Source organism: Erythrolamprus reginae, chromosome 9 (assembly GCF_031021105.1).
Source record: "Erythrolamprus reginae isolate rEryReg1 chromosome 9, rEryReg1.hap1, whole genome shotgun sequence".
Classification (NCBI taxonomy): domain Eukaryota; kingdom Metazoa; phylum Chordata; class Lepidosauria; order Squamata; family Dipsadidae; genus Erythrolamprus; species Erythrolamprus reginae.
Window position 1 is genome coordinate 37,982,503 of NC_091958.1, and position 19,332 is coordinate 38,001,834.

The 19,332-nt window shown below is 43.1% G+C and overlaps 1 protein-coding gene across 1 annotated transcript; it reads left to right on the forward strand.

The window, feature by feature from the left end:
• The first annotated feature begins 1,092 nt into the window (after positions 1–1,092).
• LOC139172553 (vomeronasal type-2 receptor 26-like) lies at positions 1,093–9,148 on the forward strand. The gene is made up of 4 exons (XM_070761705.1): positions 1,093–1,839; positions 5,753–5,965; positions 6,537–6,663; positions 8,238–9,148. Exons 1-4 carry the CDS (start codon positions 1,108–1,110, stop codon positions 9,146–9,148), a joined length of 1,983 nt encoding a protein of 660 aa, XP_070617806.1. The 5' UTR covers positions 1,093–1,107.
• The last annotated feature ends 10,184 nt before the right edge of the window (positions 9,149–19,332 follow it).

The window sequence follows — 19,332 nt, forward strand, 5'->3', positions numbered from 1 at the left end:
AGTGCAGCAGCAAAAATTTGGCATGTAGACGTCCTTCTGGCTGGTTTCTTTGCTTCCACGCATGCCTACGTACTCCATTTTTCCCAGCAGAACGATGGTTCTGGCCATTCTGGCAAGACTTGGATTCTTTTGTCATAATAATTATCTGGTAATTAATCAATCAAGTTCAAAAGTTATGGTCTTTGGGAAATGACATAATAGCCACAATTGGTCACCCAGTAGAGCGTGTAATACCTTTCCTTACCTGGGGTTGTTTTCTCTGAGACTGAATCTGGGACCCTCATCATCAAAGGAGCTCAGTGAGAGAAAGTGCATAAATGAAAGTGGTGCTTAAATGAAAATCTCATAGCCCTGCAGCTTCCTCAGCCCCAATTATCAAAATATAAGAGTATAAGGTTTCCCCCATGTTCTTACATCCATCTGATGTTTGTGGGTTCAGAGAGAAATCACTAGCAGAACCAACCCAATCACAGCCTCTGAGGAGTATCTTGGGGTGGGTAAAAGAACTCCAGCAGCTGCCCTCGCAGTTGTATTAGGAATTTATACAATTTCTGCTTTGTCTAAATTCAGGAAATATGGATATCAGCATAACATTTAATTATGAAAATTGACAGACAAAATTTCAATTAAAGAGAAATCTTGCACTATCCAACTGACAAATCTTATTAGGAACTGAGGTCACCCTGTTTCTTGTATAACTGGAGAAGAAGCTAAAAAGAGTCCTCCAGAAAGAATCTGGGATACAGAAACAGAAAAAGATGCACCAATCCTCAAAAATCATAATAGGCTCTTTATTGGAATATCATACTTCGGTCAGTATTTCAATGTGTTAATCCAATATGATTTACTTTAATGTTTTTAAATTTATTATTTTCCATTTTTGTAATACAATCTTGCTGATATTCTGTCTTTAATATTTCAAACAAAGTCTAACTACAAATTGTTCTCATACATTCATGAGAAGCAAGTTGGATTTATTAAAATTGAATATTTTGGATTTGATCTGACCCCAAATATAACACAACATTCTTCATTGCTTTTCAGATCAATTATGCAACTGCTTCAGAGGCTCTGAGTAATAAAAACAAATTCCCTCTTTTCCACCAGATGACTCCCAAGGAAGGGTTCCAGTACCCAGCCATTGTCCAACTTCTCCTCCATTTCAGATGGACCTTGATTGGCCTCTTTGCTTCAGACACAGAGAAGGGAGAGCATTTCATGAGGACTTTTACTCCTATGCTTATCAGAAATGGAATTTGTGTAGTTATATCACAAGGATTCTCAACAACTGAACCTACAGCCTCCCTCAGGGATGCTCTCTCTAAGTGGAGACAAGTCAATGTCTTTGTTCACTTCGTGGAATTTGATTCCCTTTGGGACAGAATTCTTCCTTTCCATGAAACATTTGTGCGCTTGCCAGGACTCATTGAAGGGAAAGTCTGGATCCTCACAACTTTTGCAGGGTATGTAATAGACAATGACAGACTTCTCAAATACATTCACAGTATTTTGAAGTTTGGTTATTTGCTCAAAAGAAGACCAAACGACGAAGCCTTTGAACCCCTTGTCTTTGTGGAAGAAAAGTTTCAAGATCATTATTTTAATTGTTCTCTTTCAAAGAATGTCTTTTCTGTCAAAGGTCGCAGAAGATGCACCCAGAAAGCCCCACTGGAGACCAAGTGGAAATGGAATACAAGAAGGTTCAGAAATCAATATGACTATTACAGCCTCACGAAGACTCTGGCCCAGGCCTTGAATGCTGCATATTCCTCCAGACTGAGGAGGAGAAGAAAGGAGGGAGAAAAGAGGTTGGGGTCTCCAAGGCTGCAGCCTTGGCAGGTAGGGGGTCCAGATATGGATCCATGAATCTTAGATCCTTTGGAGGGGGAATCCAGAGGAGAAGATGGGAACCAACTCAACAGATCTGCCCAGTTTAATTACTCAGGGAATAATGGTTCCAAAGTGTGAGGGGGGGGTGTCCTAATTTTTTTTACTACCACTCCTTGGGCGTGGCTTATTTTGTGGATGTTGCCTGATGGTCATGTGATTCAGCAGGCAAGGCTTGGTGGTCATTCGACTGGGTGGGCATGGCCAACTCAATGTCACTCACATCAACATGTGCCTTGCCTGGCCCCTCCTCTCCCAACCATTCCTTGTCACACTCAGCCTCAATAAATCTGCAGTTCTGCAAAAATGTTGTTTGCCTTTTCTCCATCTTTCCATACTCTAGATGTCCTTTCATGGACCCCTGAAAGGAGGAAATGGCTCCCATGCTTTGCCCCAGAGTGTGAGGCAACAAGCTCTTAAGGGACTGCCAGAAAGAAGTGGTGGTGGTGGGGAATATTTTCCAAAACACCAGAAGGCAAAACAAGAAGCAATGGATGGAAACTGAAGAAAGAGAGAAGCAGTGATGGGCTCCTACGGGTATGGTCAGGAATGCAGTACCGGTAGCAAAATTTGGAGCTCCACCCCAGAGCACCCAATATGCACTGAAAGATGTTGAAACAAAATGCATAAGCCACGCCCATAGTGTGGTAGTAAAAATTTTGGTAGCCCATCACTGGAGAGAAGCCACCTAAAACTAAGGAAACATTTCCTGACAGTGAGAACCAATATAGGTGCAGAAATATTTCGTTCATAATTTCATATATAAAATAGCCATTCGTGAAATACAACCTGCATATTGTTCAAAACAGTCATTAGTGTTATGGCTGATGTGGCTGATTATGGAATGGAATAGCATATTAAGCAGGACTTATGCAACCTGATGTAAAAAAATAAACACACACATATTTATGCTCTGGACTATAAACACTGAAGACTTGTAAATTCCTGAAAAATATGTAGTAGCCCTGGGCAAAAGAAAGGCAGTAAAATCATTCTCTCTTCTTTTTTTCTTTCTTTCTCTTTCTCCTCTATCTCTTCCTTCCTTCCTTCCTACCTTCCTTCCATCCCACCCACCCTCCTTTCTTCCTCCCTCCCTCACCCGTCACTCCCTCCCTTCCTTCCTTCCTCCCTCCCTTCCTTTATCCCACCCACCTAAACTTTCTCCTCCTTTCTTCCTTCATTCCTTCCTTTCTTCTTTCCTTTTCCTCCCTCTTTCTTTCTTTCTTTCTTTTTTCTTCCTTCCTTCTTTCTCTCTCTCTCCTGCCTCTCCCTTTCTTTCTTCCTTTTCCTGATCTTCTGGGCTGGGACCCAATTTCCTGATCTTCTGGGCTGGGCGCTCTCGTGCAACAGCGCGAGAGCACCCAGCAACCCTTGCACAGCTGCGCGGAGTGATGAGAGGCGTGGGTGGAGCTACTGCTCTTTTCAAGGGCCTGCACACAACCCACACTCACCTTTTCGGCCTAGCTGCTTCCAAGAGCAGACAGAAGCAGCCTTCAAGAGCAGCAAGCCAAGGCTTCACCTGTTCTGCCATCAGGATGGGTTACCACTGAATAAATACCAGTTCTGGGCCATTACAAAAAAGGCCCTGCGGGATATCGGGGGAAACCCCTTGACAATACGGGATGCACTCCTTCTCAATATGAACGGCATCAAGGGCTGCATCAGCAGGTTTCTCAGTGGAAAAAATAAAATCCATTGGCTGATGGAAGTCTGCAATCTACAGGGAATACATTCAGAACACCTGAGGAGAGGCCAGTTTGGGCACAAGCAGCTAACACTGTTTTGTTCTTCCCATTTCTCCAGGTCCTGGCCCTGCTCCACATTGTTACATGTGAAGTTCTAAGGAGTTGCCCTTTTGTTTGCCCACAGTATTGATCTGCATCCACAGTGTGGCATTTTGTGCTGGAAGAAGAGCTGTGACATCATCTTGGGGAACGCAGCTGTTGCTGAGTGTCTGGTCCATAGTGGAATGGCTTGAGCACAGAGGTCTCCATTGAGATGGGCTTCTCCCATTGTTGAAAGTTTGGAGCTGTGGAAGGGCCGGGCCCAGATGGTTGGTGTCACACATTGGTGGCAACGACCTTGGAGTTTTGAAGGGCTTGGCACTGAGATGTCAAGTCATTGTAGACCTTCTGGTCTTGCAGAGCCTATGGCCCAACACACAGTCAATTTCCCCCCCTTTCTTCTTCCTAAACTGTACTTGCTTACCCTGAGGAACCTATGTACTTAATAACACACACATACACATCCAAAGGGAAAAATAGCGCAAACTTCCTTGCCACTTGCCCAACTTCATTACAACAGCAGCTTCAGTCTCCTCAAAATAGGCCATTAAAAAAGAATGAAAGAAACAGAATTTCCTTCAAAATAACTTCTGATCACAGAGCACAGAAGTCATGAGAGGCTGAGAGAAGCTGTCAATCAAGGCCCCTCCCTTCTCTCTAGGGGCCCACATGGGTCCTTCCCCTTCAGTTCCAGCCAAAGGCGTCTGGCTTTACAGAGTTGTGAGTGCCTGCCAGCAGGGGAGGCGGCCAGGGGAGGGAGGGGAGACCAGCCTCCTCCTTTTAGTTATTTGGGAATTTAAGCCAGAAGGAGAATTCAAACTAATTTACTGTTTGCCACACTTATGCATACGTATCCACACAGATGGAAGCTACCAAAAGTGTCCAACAACCAATTGGATGGATGTACTTTATATATGGCAAGAACCAAAGCAGTGGGTGAATTCTCCTTCAGGCATTATACTGCGGTTGCACTTGAATTAGTGTTAGCCAACTTCAGCTGATTTTGAAGGGTGGGGTAATGGGTGGGGCTTAATTCCATCACTCCATGCATGGGATACTTTGCATTAGTCGGCCATATCCAGCCCACAGCCTGTAGTTTGAGGATCCCTGTATTAGAACATAGAATAACAGAGTTGGAAGGGACATTGGAGTTCTTCTAGTCCAACCCCCTGCCTAGGCAGGAAACCCTACTTCAGACAGATGGTTATCCAATATCTTTAGAACTTTCAGTGTGGGACTATAAAACGTGCCAAGATTTCAAAAAGGTAAATAAGAAAAAAAGCTTTTGCCCTCCCCCAGCCCTCAGGAGCACTCTGCAGACCTTAGACTCTGCGCACCTGTTTTCACTTGGAGCTGGCCTTAGGGAGGCCAAAAATAGCTGTATTCAGTGTATAAGATGCACCAACATTTCCACCCTCTTTTTTGGAGGGTGGGGAAGGAAGTGTGTCTAATACTCTGAAAAATATGGTATTTAGGAAGTGTAATGATATCTGAGAATGACATTAGGGATGAGGAGAAGGGAGGCTGCCTAGAGAAGGATCAGATCAGAGCGGAGAATCCTGAGGTTGCATAATGGGAGAGAAAGAAACTGAGAAAGGATCCTGGCTAACATTTCAGGCTGAAAAAAACGTTGGTGGGAGATTTGATCTTTCAGATTTGCAACATTTGGTTAATGTTGCATTGCAATCAAGTAGAATTAGGCCATCTGGAGGTGTTTTCCATCAGAATGACCAGGGAGAAGATTAGCCTGACACCTTTCTTCTTGATAAACCCATGTTCTCTGGGAATCAACCTTTGGTTTCTAAAGAATTTATGAATCATCTTTTCTCTCTGTGTCTTCATTTTATTTGTCATCTCCTCAAGTATGTTCTCTATAATAGAGCAATTGTTAATGATATTTTCTCTATATTTTTTCAGTATGTGATTGACTATTTTTTCTAAAAAAAATTCGTTCACTTTTGAAGATAATGGCAGTATTATTTAACCATACATGGAGATTAGACAACTGTAGAAGGAAGATTTAATGTGGGATAAGAAACAATGTTTTCTGTATTTCAAATTCATGAATGTTCCTATTTTAGTTTCATCCCTTTCTGGAGAAAAATGAATATTGGAATATTTCACACTTTAAACTGTACTTGGACCAAAATGGAGAGATAAAAGGAGATCTGGGCATTGTCAGCTCCTTGGTTCTCCCCAAGAAGGATGTCAAGGAAAATATTCTGGCGTATTTTAAAAGACAGAGATTTTCAATCAACCAAGATGCTCTGCCATGGCTAAAGTTGCTCAATAAGGTGAGAAAATTTTGGTGTCTTTTCAATGTTTTTCAAAGCCTGAGGTCCCATTTCAAGTGGGGAAAGCCTAGAGTCTCTAGGGTGGTTGGCCTTCCATGGCAGTTGGTGTCATCTAATGGAAGTTCTTCAATAGACAGGACCTAAGTGGAGCAGCTTTGCCATGTTTTATGGAAATCTTTCAAGATCTTACTGGTCAGAGGTTTCTTTATTCATCACAGTTTTATGCTACATTAAAAAAACTGAATGAAATAAAAGTTTCATAAGCCTTTTACAGTAAACTTTATTCTCAGTTTTAATACGAAGATATCATCCTACTTAAATCTTTTAAGCAATTCTATATTAAATAGAAAAGTACTTTATTATAATGTTAAATTCCAAAACCAAAAGGGAGGAATTAAATGAAGAATCTGCCAATTGTTATACTTCCTGCATCTGTTCAGAAGATGTCAGAGATTTCATATTAACCACAGTGAAGACCAGAGGCTACTTGTCTCCCTCCATTTTTACCTCCGTTTTGCATGGATGGAGAGAACTAACACATTTTCTAACACATTTTCTTTTCTCTGCTTAGTCCCTGCCTGAGTCCAAATGTGTGGAAAGTTGTCATCCTGGATTTGTCCAGAGGGCTCGAGAAGGAGAGCCAGTTTGCTGCTACGACTGCGTTCCTTGTCCGGAGGGGACCTTCTCCACTCAGGAAGGTGGGTGACACTGAGGAAAATGGGAAGCTTTGTGGAACTGGATCCATCCAGAACATTTTCACAAAAGTGCAAGTTAAAAGGCAGATTGAAGCAAACCTAGATTTTTTTTAACCTGCACAATTTCTTATCTAAAAGGAAGTAAATCAAAAAGACTTTGAAGAAGAGCTGGGAAGAGACGGGAGCAGGGGGTGGCAGGCTGGGCAAGCTTTACTAACAGCAGAGGAAATACCTCTTATACTCTTTAGTTTGGATAAGTGTTGCTAAGTTTACCTTTCTAGGAAAGTCTGAAATCTTTGAAACTTGATGAATTCTTTCAGGCCCACTTTCTGAAAGACTTTGCAATTCACAGTATATTGGCCTCCCATTGAGGGTCACTGAGAAGGTCCAAAATGTGGTGTTGTGGATAGTTTTGGGGAGGGGTGGAACTCAATACACAAATATTCTACCAGTCATATTGATCAATCGATCAATCAAAATAGAGCTGGAAGGGACCTTGTAGGTCTTTTTTTCCCATGCCCTGCTCAAACAGGAGAATCTATACCAGTGGTGGTAAACCTTTTTGGCACCAAGTACCCAAATTAGAATATGTAGATATACATGCTGGAGCATGGAAACTGAAAGACCAGCTGGTCTGTGTGCATATGCCTGTTTTGACCATTTTTGGGGCCGTTTTCTGGCTGGTTTTCAGGTCATTATGGGTCCGAAAAACGGCGTGAAAACTCTCTTTCTTTTGGCTTTTTTTTGGACCATTTTTCAGGCCATTTTTCAGGCTGTTTCCCAGTGCTCCAGTGCCTGCAAAGACTGGCATGTGAACTGGATATCAGAAGATCAGCTGGCAATGGCACACGTGCCCACACTGAAGGATCTGCATGCCACCTCTGCCACCCATGCCATAGTTTGCCATCAGGGACCTATATCATATCAGACAAGTGACTATCCAGTCTCTTCTTTAAAACCTCCAATCTTGAAGAACCCAAAACCTGTGAAGGCCAGCTATTCCACTGGTTAATTTTTGTCACTGTTACGAAGTTTCTCCTTAATTCCATATTGCTTCCAGATGTTACAGGATACTGTAGGCATCCTGCAAGGCCCTTTAACTGCCATGGGGCAGGACTCAGGATGTTTGCCTAAAACGATATTATGATTTATTATTAACCTCTAATAATGTAGGTTCCTATGAAGATTCTTCAGATTACACAGAAAATAATTAACATCCTAGGACTCCCCTCAAGTTCATATACCTAGCTAGATTTTATAAAAAATATCCTTCTTTATTGAAATTCTTTAAAAACATTAACAACTCATAAACAAAAATATTTACAAAAAACCCAAAGTACAAAAATGAAACAAATAAAACAACACAACACCAATAAAGAAAAAAGAAAAATACAGTTACGAATAACAATGAATATAAACTTACATCGCGGAAGGAGGGAAGATATATATTCATGTAATGAAATTGTTTAGAAATACGTCTTGGAAAATGTTTCTGGAATTAAGTATTGTCCAAAAATGGTATTTCTTGTACTGTAAAAATACCAAAAATTAAGGAAATTGTGCTTTTTATTTTTCAGATACTGAAAAATGCACCAAGTGTCCAGATTATAAATATCCTAATGAGCACAGAATCCAATGTATCCCCAAAGTTATAACCTTTCTGTCTTATGAAGAAGATCTGGGCATCGTGCTGGTCTCTTTTGCCCTACTTTTGTTCTTATGCACTGGTCTTGTTTTAATCATCTTCATTAAATACCTAGAAACTCCCATTGTCAAAGCCAACAACCAGAACCTCTCCTACATCCTCCTGGTCTCCCTCCTGCTTTGCTTCTTGTCTTCTTCTCTCTTCATTGGTCAACCAAGGAAAGCCACCTGCCTTCTCCGACAGACAGTCTTCAGCATCATCTTCTCAGTTGCCATTTCTTCTCTCTTGGCCAAAACCATCATGGTGGTGCTGGCTTTCCTGGCCACAATACCAGGAAACCGAGTGAAGAGATGTTTGGGGAAGAGCTTGTCCAACTCCATCATCCTTTCTTGTTCTGCTGTCCAAATTGTCATCTGCTCCATCTGGCTGGGAGTTTCTCCCCCTTTCCCTGACTATGACCTCCACTCCCAGCATGGAGAGCTCATCCTGCAATGCAACGAAGGGGCTGTTGTCATGTTCTACGTCACCCTCAGCTACATGGGCTTCCTGGCTGCCATCTGCTTCACGGTGGCTTTCCTGGCCAGGAATCTGCCTGGAGCCTTCAACGAAGCCAAGCTAATCACCTTCAGCATGCTGGTCTTCTGCAGTGTCTGGGTGACTTTTGTGCCCACCTACCTGAGCACCAAAGGGAAATACATGGTAGCTGTTCAGGTCTTCTCCATCCTGGCCTCCAGTGCTGGTCTGCTAGGTTGCATCTTCATCCCCAAGTGCTACATTATCCTTCTGAGGCCAGACCTGAACACAAAGGAGCATCTCACAGCCAGATCAAATGTAAAAACATGATATATACTTGTGATATTGGAAAAAATGTTAATGTGAATTTTATTCGATTTCCATTTAGAAAGTATGCAGGAGTCAAAGGAAACCATATCTATATGTTTCAAAATGGGAAATTGTTGAGCGATGGGGATTCTTGCAGCTCCATCCCCTTTCAATAAATCTTGTTAAAGATATCTTTGTAAAATTTAGAGTAATTCAACTGTTCAACAACACTACTGAATATGAAAGCTTATACAAAATACTGTGGGCACTCTTTCCTATTGACAGCAGCTAAAAGTGTTTGCGAAAGAGAACGAGTAGGAAAAGAGGTCAGGACGAAGCTGTTGGGACCAAGTAGCCGCCTGGTTGCCTGATCCTCTGTGAGAATTCCAGAATTATGTGAAAGCCCAGGTTTGATCGGTTCTCAACTTGGAAATCTTCATCCGTCTAATATAATTCTTTGTTTTTTAAAAAAGTTTTTTATTTTTATATAATTCTTTCTTGATTTCCTGATACAACCTCCTTTGCAGAAAGTGTTCAGCAAAACAGCTCTTTGGGATTTCAATTTGGGATTATTATTTTTTATTTCTTTACTTTGCATCAAAATAAACAAAAATAAAGTAAAATTTAAAAAATAAAGTTTCTAATGAAATTTTCACTGTGTTTCTTTCAAGCAGAGAAATAAAATATCAGTTTTCAGGCCCTTTAATTTTCTACTCTACAATTTCTGCCTAAAAGATTTTCTCTGTTTCTCTTCCAAGCTTGTGTTTTGTGTGAAGGGCTGGAGAAGATATCCAGAGAAAAAGGACCTTGAGACTCTTCCCAGGAGGAGGTTGAACATATCCTGTCTAAAGGCAGGTCACAAAAGTTCAATGCTGCATAATATTTATCCAGGTCCAAGAAGGGGGTGATTTCTAGTCTGCTAACCATAGAATTGATTAGATGTACTCAGGGAAGGATGAGAGGGGGGAAGTGGCTGTAGTTAGGGAAAGGGGGAGGAGGGATGTGGGAAAGAGGGAAAGAGGGAGGAAGAAGGGAGAGAAAGATAGAGGGAGGGGAGTAGTGTGAAATATAGGAGGAAAGCAGACAAAGGATAAAAGCATAAAAGGAGCAATTCAAAATATTATATTATGATATTTTGGATAGAAATATATCACTTTGGGTGTTTTCATGAAAAGAAAAAATGGAATGAAAGGCCTTGGAAAGATTTGGGGTAAATGACTTGGGGAGGGAGAGAAGAGAAGGAGAGAGGGAAAGGAGGGAGGGAGGGAAGAGAAAATACAGGGAAGTGAGAAGTGGTGGAATTTAACTGGTTCTCCATGATTCAGGAGGTTGGGAGTTCGATCCTAGGTAGAGGCAGATGTTGCTTGGGTGGGGGGTTGAACTAGATGACCTGCAAGGTCCCTTCCAACTCTGTTGATGTGTTCATTGAGAGCGATCAACCAGTGGAATGGCCTGCCAGCGGAGGTTGTCAACTCCCCAACCTTGGACATTTTCAAGAGGAGATTGGACTGCCATTTGGCTGGGGTGCTGTAGGATTTCCTGCATAAGCAGGGGATTGGACTTGATGACCAGTAAGGTCCCTTTCAACTATAATAATAATAATAATAATAATAATAATAATAATAATAATAATAATAATAATAATAATAACAACAACAACAACAACAACAACAACAACAAAACAACAAAACAACAACAATCATAATTGTAATAATCGTAATAATAATAATAATAATAATAATAATAATAACAACGATCACGACCACAATCATAATCATAATCATAATCATAATCATAATCATAATCATAATCATAATCATAATCATAATCATAATCATAATCATAATCATAATCATAATCATAATCATAATCATAATCATAATCATAATCATAATCATAATCATAATCATAATCATAATCATAATCATAATCATAATCATAATACAGTAATCTGAACTGGCTGAATTGCCTGGCCCTGGCCCCTCCTTCTGGCCTCCCTTGCCTGGCCCCGCCCTGCATCACCCCTCCCCTCCTGAGGGTCCCCCTCACCCCCAGTAAATACCTGTCTCAAGATCCTGTGGGTCCCTTTGGCTCAGGCAGTGGGATTCCTCGCTGGTTCCCTCTCTGCGCCAAGAGAAGGAATCCACAAAAGGCTGCTGAGCCCAGAATGGGGCTTCTTCGAAATTAGGAATTGTGAGCATCCAGGAAGAAGGAAGAGCAATGGGAATTCTCCTTTCTGCATCGTCATTGGTCTCCGGGCAGACTCTCCCTTGACTTCACCCACTGGAGGAGATAGTTTCGCCCAGAGAAGAAGCCCCAGTTGGTTCTTCAGGCCAAGATTGAACAGGAGCTTGTCAAGGGGGTTAGAAAACCCCAGGAAGGCTTCCATGCTTGGACACCTCTGGGAAAGCCAGGTGTTGTCTCCTCTCTTTCCCTCTAGCCAGAAGGACCTTGGAAGGAAGGAATGGGGGGGCATCTGTTTGAGAAACTAAGAGGGGCTGTCAGATCCCCTCTCCCCGTTTGACTCATTCAACCACAAAGGAGGAGGGAGGGGGGGAGGGGGGGGAGGGAGGGAGGGAGGAAGGAAGGAAGGAAGGAAGGAAGGAAGGAAGGAAAGAAGAAAGGAGACTCATCAGATCAGAGGATACTTTAGGCTTTAGGCTTTTAGAGTTCATAGCTGGGAGGAGACAAAGATCAGACACCAGGACATGGCATAAAAAAGCAGTTAGTGGGAGTCCACGACTTACGACCACAACTGAACCCAACATTTCTGTTGTTAGAGGAGATATTTGTTAAGTGAACTTTGCCCCATTTTAGTACCCTTCTCACCACAGTTGTTAAGTTTGTAACATGGTTGTTAAGTGAATATGGCTTCCTCGCTGAATTTGCTTGTGACACCCACCCCCAAGTCTTCCGTGGCTGTGGGGTGCCTCTTCCTATGGCAGAAATCTTCTCTGGGAAATGGAACCCACTGCAGACCCCTGCATGATGGATGGATGGGGGGAGGGCAGAAGGAAGTCCACCCTCCCCTCCAGGGCTGCCATGTGTGTATGTTTTTGTTTTTTAATAAGGGGATTTTAGTGACTTTTAAATTATTAGATTTGTTGTATATTGTTTTATTGTTGTGAGACGCCCCGAGTCTACGGAGAGGGCGGCATACAAATCTAATGAATGAATGAATAAATAAATAAATAAATAAATAAATAAATGCATGAATAAAATAATGGTTATAGTATCTTATTTATTCAGATTTATTTATTTGTGTGGCCATCCACTAGTTATACAACTTTGGATAACTAACATCCAGTTAAAAACAGATTAAAACTTATGAGCTCTAAAAATTGGGGCTTGTTTTAAAGGTGTATTTTTATGACAATTATCCTGCCTCCAAGCATTTGAGGGCACATTAAAAAGACTGTGTGTTAAAAACCCATAATTACTGAAAAGCAGTTGTTTACGTTCTAAAATTTAAAAATAAAATATAAAACCAAGTAAAACCGCCCATAGGTTTACTGCTGGCACAGTTGTATCTACATCTGGAAGAGTTTTGAGGGTGCTACCAAAATAGCTGTCAAGTAAACTAAACATGAGACTCAAATTATAGCCTTGATTGCTTTTGATTACTTTTGAACACGTCACAAAAATTCACCTCACAAAGGAGGGACGGAGAAGAGAGGGCGCCTTCCCACGCATCCCCCCTCCCTCCCCGGCGCTCCTGCGAGAGACACATCCACCCCCGCCGAAGGGAGCCCCCCTCCTCAGAGTTAAGCGGGGGCCCTCTCTCAGGTTTGAGCGGAGACACACACACACACACACACACCCGAAGGCGAGCGGAATGCAAAGCTTCCAGGCCGGCCCTCCCCCCAATCTCCTGAATGTTCCACCCCCTCCCCCCACTCGCTCCCAACCGTCTCTGGGGCAACTCACCTGGGAAGATGGGTGGCTGTCCGCCTTGCGGAAAGAGGTGAAGGGTGGTAAGCCGGAGGCCGGCAACGCCATGTCTGCCTCCCAGCGCTGTGGGAGGCCTGGCCGGCGGCGAAGAGCGTCTTAAAAGACGCGCCGAGTTAGCGTGCAGGCCAATGACGCGACCTCAGTAAATACCTCTCTGAGGCAGAGGGGGGCGCTCGGGGGACGTACAGGGATCCCTCCTTCCTCATCGAGGAAGCCTCCATTGAGCTCCTCTATAAAAGGAGCAGCGCCAGAGTTGGGACGGAGCGGAGGAAGGAGCTCCGATTGAAGTGGCTGCTGGTATGGTGAATCCATATCCGGCATCACCGGGGTCTTGTTGTTCGTGGGGGGGGGGAACCAAAGGCTCGAGCTGCGCAGGACTCACGTTCCTCAAGCGATGGAAAGACTCCCTCCAGGTTTGCTTCCAGCTGTAGAGGAAGAATCTGCGGTTCTGCATTGGGGGGGGGGTCGCGAGGAAGCATTTATATCTGCCGTTGGAGGTGGGAGGGGCCAGATCGAGGGACAGCGCCAATAGAAATTCTCCCTACTTCAGCGTCACCGGTTTCTGGGCAGAGTCCTTTGTGGCTTCACCTGAAAGAGGCGAGAGAGAAGCGGGGAAAGTGGGAGGGGGGAGGGAGGGGGGATCTTGGCTTCTTCCCCTTTCAAGACAGAGGTAACAAGAGATGTGCCTTTGCCTCTTTGGCGCCGCAATCCAAGCCGCAATCATTTCGGCTCATGATAAAGGCACAAGGCCAATTGACAACGGGCAGTTCACAGGCAGAGGCTACATTATCTACGCCTGATGGAGGCGCAGCACAAGGGTTAAGGCCAGAGAGGTGTAACGTCCTAGAGGGGAAAGGAGTTCCGGCTTCCTGCCTTTCTTGCAAAAGGTCCTCCTACGTGCAATTTCTGCCCCTCCCATCCAGGAGCTACTGTGGGGAAACATTCCCTCGCGCATGTTCTGTTGGTTCTCTGAAGCTGCCGGCTTGAAGACTTCTCTCAGTCGTGAGGGTTGGGAGTGAATACACAGGGAGCGGGGGAGGGGGGGAGACAAGCAATTCCTTTTTCCCTGTGCTCAAGTGTTGGGGACACTTGGCATGCAAGTACTGCTGGGGGCTTTTTGCTGGGGGCTGCAGGGGGGTGTCACCAAGGGACCTTTCTGGGTCCCCCCCTTTGGCAGAGACTCTTGGCGCCAGAGTCCCGAAGGCATTCCTAAAAGGGCCTGACTGCCCCTCCCTCTGCAGGAAAGGAGCAGTGGATTCTTGCAGGGAGGGGGAGGAGGCTGGTCTGAAGAGGGAGTGATGGGTTTTGTGGTCCAGGAGATTTGTTGGGGGCTGGAGTTGGAGGGCCCCCCCATCGCGCCACAGGCCTATTGGATGGGAAGGCCTCCAGGCAGCCCTGAGCTTCAGTGGGGTGGAGGAGAACCTTGGTCCCTCCTCCTCCCTCTCAGGAGGGATCCCTGGGTGATTCCATGAGATTCTTTTACTCAGAGATCCTGGAGGGACAGACTGGATTGTTCGGGGAAAGGACTTTGCTTGGCCGATGCTGGGAAGACCCCCTAAAGGCCGGATTCCTTCCTGGGGCTCACAGGGACCCTCCCAACATTCCATAGCCTCCCATCTGCAGGGGCCCCCTTCCTTGGGATGCCGCACAGCGGTTCCTCCCAGCCCTCCCCACTGCTAGGACGGGGGTCAATAAAGCCGGGAAGCCCTTACCCCTCCCCCCTCGGAGCCTTTTCATCAGGCTGGAGAGCCAGAAAAGCAGAACAGGCAAAAGACAGACATGTCTTGAGGTTGCCAAGTTTGGGGACCCCTGTTTTAGACTTTGCCCCCAAAAGTGGTGCCTGAAATTTCCTCATGCAGTGCTACCTTATAGGCAGGCCTTTGGCAGGTTTACAGAATAGGGTAGGTAAAAGAACTGAAGAGAGAAGTGGATGGAATCACAAACCTACTATCAAATGGTAGAACAATGTGTTCCTCTGCCTTGGGAACTTTAAAGTGCACGGACTTCAATTCCCAGAATTCTCCATCCAGCATGCAATCCCAGTATTTGGCCTGGCTGGCATGCCTGGCTGGGGAATTCTGGGAGTTGAAGTCCACACACCTTTAATTTCCCCAAAATTCTGTAGAACAGAAATCATTGATGTGGGGGGTTTTTCTTGCACATAACACAAGAAATTCCATAAAACTCACTTTGTGAGTTTGTTCTTGTTTTGGCTTTCTAAAAGAAGGGAAAAGACAAATGAATGACTTCCAAGGTCCTTTCCAATTCTGTTTTTCTGTATTCTGAATTTCCTTACAGACATTGGATCATGTGTGAGAAGTTTTAGTAGTTTTCTTTCAAATATAAGAAGCTCAGTCGCAATATTTTTTTTTATCACAAAGAGAATGTTAGCCAAAATACTTATAAAGGGAAAGAAAAATCCTATTTGTTTATCTGGTTTTTAATTTGTTTACTAATGTCTTGAATCTGTGCCAATTTTTAAGGCACACGTTTCAATGATATTTGTTGTGATTTTTCCATCCCCCTTATTACTCATTTTAATTCCCAGCTTTTCAACTGAGAGTAGAAATAATTGGTGCTATGGTTTCAATGTAACATCTCTTTAGCTTATTTTTATTATGCAATAGAAAATTTATTACTGATTCAGATGTACTGTAATACCATTATCCATGTTTTTTGTTTTAATTGCAGGAATAATTTCTTTATGTGACATGGTGTGTGTATGTATGAAAGCCCTGTATCTTTTATTTTGTTTTATTAGTTGAAAAATGTTCAAGGCAATTACTGCTCAAATAGAATTCTGAATCACATGCAATTTAATTTCCATTTTTTTAAAAAAATACATGTATAAATCATAATTTCAAATGCTTCCATTTGTCCACTTTTCCTTCCTATTATCTATCTTCCTACTATCGTATATATGGAGATAAAATAAAATAAAATGCTTTCTTAAAATGCAAGCTCAGTTTCCTTTGGAGGCTAATGAGTCTGTGGAGGAAGCCCCCTTGTGGTCGCCCCTGGGCATGGCAGCTCCCCTTGCGAGCCGGAGGCAGGATTGATGCGCCTTTGCCTCTATTACTGCTCCTGTGGGTGTGGCTTGGTGGGCGTGGTATGGCTTGGTGGCATGGCAGGGGAAGGATACTGCAAAATCCTTATTCCCTTCCCACTCTGGGGCCAGAAAAGGTGGTTTTTTCCATTTCTCCAAACTGCTCAAAATTTCCTCTACTGGTTCTCTGGAACCTGCTGGGTTTCACCCCTGCTTTGCCTCATTTGTGCCACAATCCAAGGGGCCTTGAGATCTGATGGCTGGGGGGGGGGGGATGATGGGACACAAAAGAGCAGCTCTCAGCTCGTGAGAAAGGCCCAACGCCAAGTTCATGTCTTCTATACAATACTTTAGATCATGTATGCCTGAAAGAAGCAGGGGCAGAGCAAGGGTTAAGCACAGAGAGTTGTGGTGTCCTAGAGCGGAAAGGAATGCCCACTTCCGGCCTACCTTAGAAAAGATCCTCCCAACTGGAATCGTCTCCCATTCCAGCTGCTCTGGGCAACATTTGATTGAATTGGATGAATGTGTATGACTGTATATGGGGTGTTCTAACAGTTTTAGTAATTTTGTATAATTCTTTTAAAAATAATTTTAGATTTCTTTATATATATTGTTGCATTTATGATGTACGCTGCCCTGAGTAGTCTTGAGAAGGGCGGCATAGAAATCAATCAATCAAATTAATTAATTAATTTGCTCGTGCATGCACCCTTCGTCCTTGGAAGTTGCTGCTCCTGGCTTTCTGCGCCTGATGCTGGGAGGCTTCCCCATGGCTGGGGCAGAGGTGGGTTCCTCCCCGTTTGGACCGGCTCTATAGAACCGGTAGTAACTTATCAGCTTGGGTCACTAGAACCGGCAGTGACCCAGGCCTGCCACGCCCTTGAACTGGTTCTTTTGGTGCCATAGATGCTGCCATCTTGTTGTTCACTTCTTCACATGGGCAGCTTTTTTTAAAGCACTGCACGAAGCACATGCGCACACCAGCAACTGTTTTTCCTTATATTCTGCCCGTGTTTCTGTTGTTTTTATAAATTTCTCTGTTTTCACAGCTTGCAGCATTTTTTCTGTACTTTGGTTCACATAATCATTCAAACTTCATTTTTCTTCTACAGTTTGATGGATTTGCAATAGTCCTCTGCCACCTATTTTTCTTGGCAGGTACAACTTGTCGATGTCACTTCGTGGCTGTAAAGTGTGGTACATAGTCAAAAATTGTGTGTTTTCCAGTCTGTTTTCCAGTTTAGCCAAAGTTCACCTTCACATCTAATCCTCACTTAGGCATGAAAATCATCTGGTTCAGAGTTCTAATCTTCCCTTAACATATCAACATCGTGGATGACTTTGGGCCAATCACCAGGAGACTCCTCAGTTCCAATCCCACCTTAGTGCTTTTTGATTGAGAGTATGAAACTTGCAAAAATGTCTCAGATTAATGTGTGATAACAGAATTGGGGGTTCCTAGAATCAGTGATGGGCTCCTATGGGTACAGTCATGTATGCAGAACTGGTAGAAAAATTTTGGTCAGGTACGCAGATCTGGTAGCAAAAAAAATGATTTTTTTTTCTTTTTTTCCCTTCTGGGCTGTTTTTCCTATTGCAGTAAATGAGGTTCACTATGTATAATTTCAGAAGAGCTGTGCATGTGTGTGTGTACATACACATACAGTTTATATAGTAGATAATGTATATTTTTGTGTGCCTGTGTATAATACGTATGTACACATATAGCATATATACATAGAATTAAAGAGTATATTTTGGATGTTCATTAATAGTAAATAGGGAAATTGTGTCTCTTTGAGGCAGGGAGAGGCCAGGCACCCTAACCTAAACTCTTGATCTAAGTGACGTCACATTGACCAATTTTAAGTCAGCCACATGACCTTTAAGCTACTCCCGGGTCACATGGCTGGCAAGAAACCCTCACAGAATAAAGGTGCGTGTGTTAGTAAAAATGTTTGCAGCCCTTCACTGCCTGGAATGTAAGATGGCTGAGTGTCCACTCCTGTGTGGTGAGATGGGGGAAAGTGAAATTGAGGGAAAATGCCTGTTCCATGTTGGGCAAAGCCATAAGTCTCCACCTTCTGCTTGTGGGAGAACCAGAGGAATCTGTGTGGTTACTGCGCATATTGGACTGACCTTCATCTTGATCCATCAGAGCTTTTCTTATCTCCTTAAAAAGGATGTTGCATTCACTATTGGGAGCCATTTTGAGATCTAAACTTTGATTCCCAAATGATCAGCAATCTGTGTGGTTGGAGAGCAGAACAGTTTCCATGGATGCCTCTTCCAGAAATCTATAGTTCCCACCAGTGGTAAGATTCAACCAGTTCATACTATTTTGCAAAAACCGGTTGTTAACTTTCTGAGCAGCTTAGCAAACTGATTGTTGGAAGAAATCATTACGGCAGAGAACAGGTTGTTAAATTACTTGAATCCCACCACTGGTTTCCACCCTTATTCACCCCCTTCTTGGACCTGGATGAATATTATGCAGTATTGAACTTTTGTGACCTGCCTTTAGACAGGATCCCTTCAACCTCCTCCTGGGCAGAGTCTCAAGGTCCTTTTTCTCTGGACATCTTCTCCAGCCCTTCATACACAAGACAAGCTTGGAAGAGGAGCAGAGAAAATCCTTTAGGCAGAAATTGTAGATTGGAAAATTAAAGAGCCTGAAAATTGCTATTTCACTGCTTGAAAGAAAAAAACACAGTGGATATTTCTTTAGAAACTTAATTTTTTAAATTTACTTTATTTTTTTTTATTTTGGTGGGAAGTACAGAAACAAAAAATAATAATCCCAATTGAAACCCCAAATAGCTGTTCTGCTGAACACTTTCTGCAAAGGAGGTTTTATCAGGAAATCAAGAAAGAATTATATAAAAATTAAAAAAAACTTTTTTAGAAAGAAAGAATTATATAAGAGGGATCAAGATTTCTCTTCCAAGTCAAGAACCGATCAAACATGATATTTCACATTATTCTGGCATTCTCACAGAGAGGATCAGGGAACCAGGCTGGTACTTGGTCCCAACAACTTCATCCTGGTCTCTTTTCCTACTCATTCTCTCACACAAACACTTTTAGCTGCTTTCAATAGGAAAGAGTGTCCACAGTATTTTCTCTAAGCTTTCACATTCAGTAGCTGTTGCTGAACAGCTGAATTCTTCTGAAGTTTACAAAGATCTCTTTAGCAAGATTTATT

Excerpts from the sequence above, each read along its gene's own strand:
- LOC139172553 (XM_070761705.1), top strand. The coding sequence starts at position 1,108 with ATGACTCCCAAGGAAGGGTTCCAGTACCCAGCCATTGTCCAACTTCTC. Across the intron at positions 1,840-5,752 it reads CAAGGCTGCAGCCTTGGCAG|TTTCATCCCTTTCTGGAGAA; the intron begins GTAGGGGGTCCA and ends TTCCTATTTTAG. Across the intron at positions 6,664-8,237 it reads GACCTTCTCCACTCAGGAAG|ATACTGAAAAATGCACCAAG; the intron begins GTGGGTGACACT and ends TTTATTTTTCAG.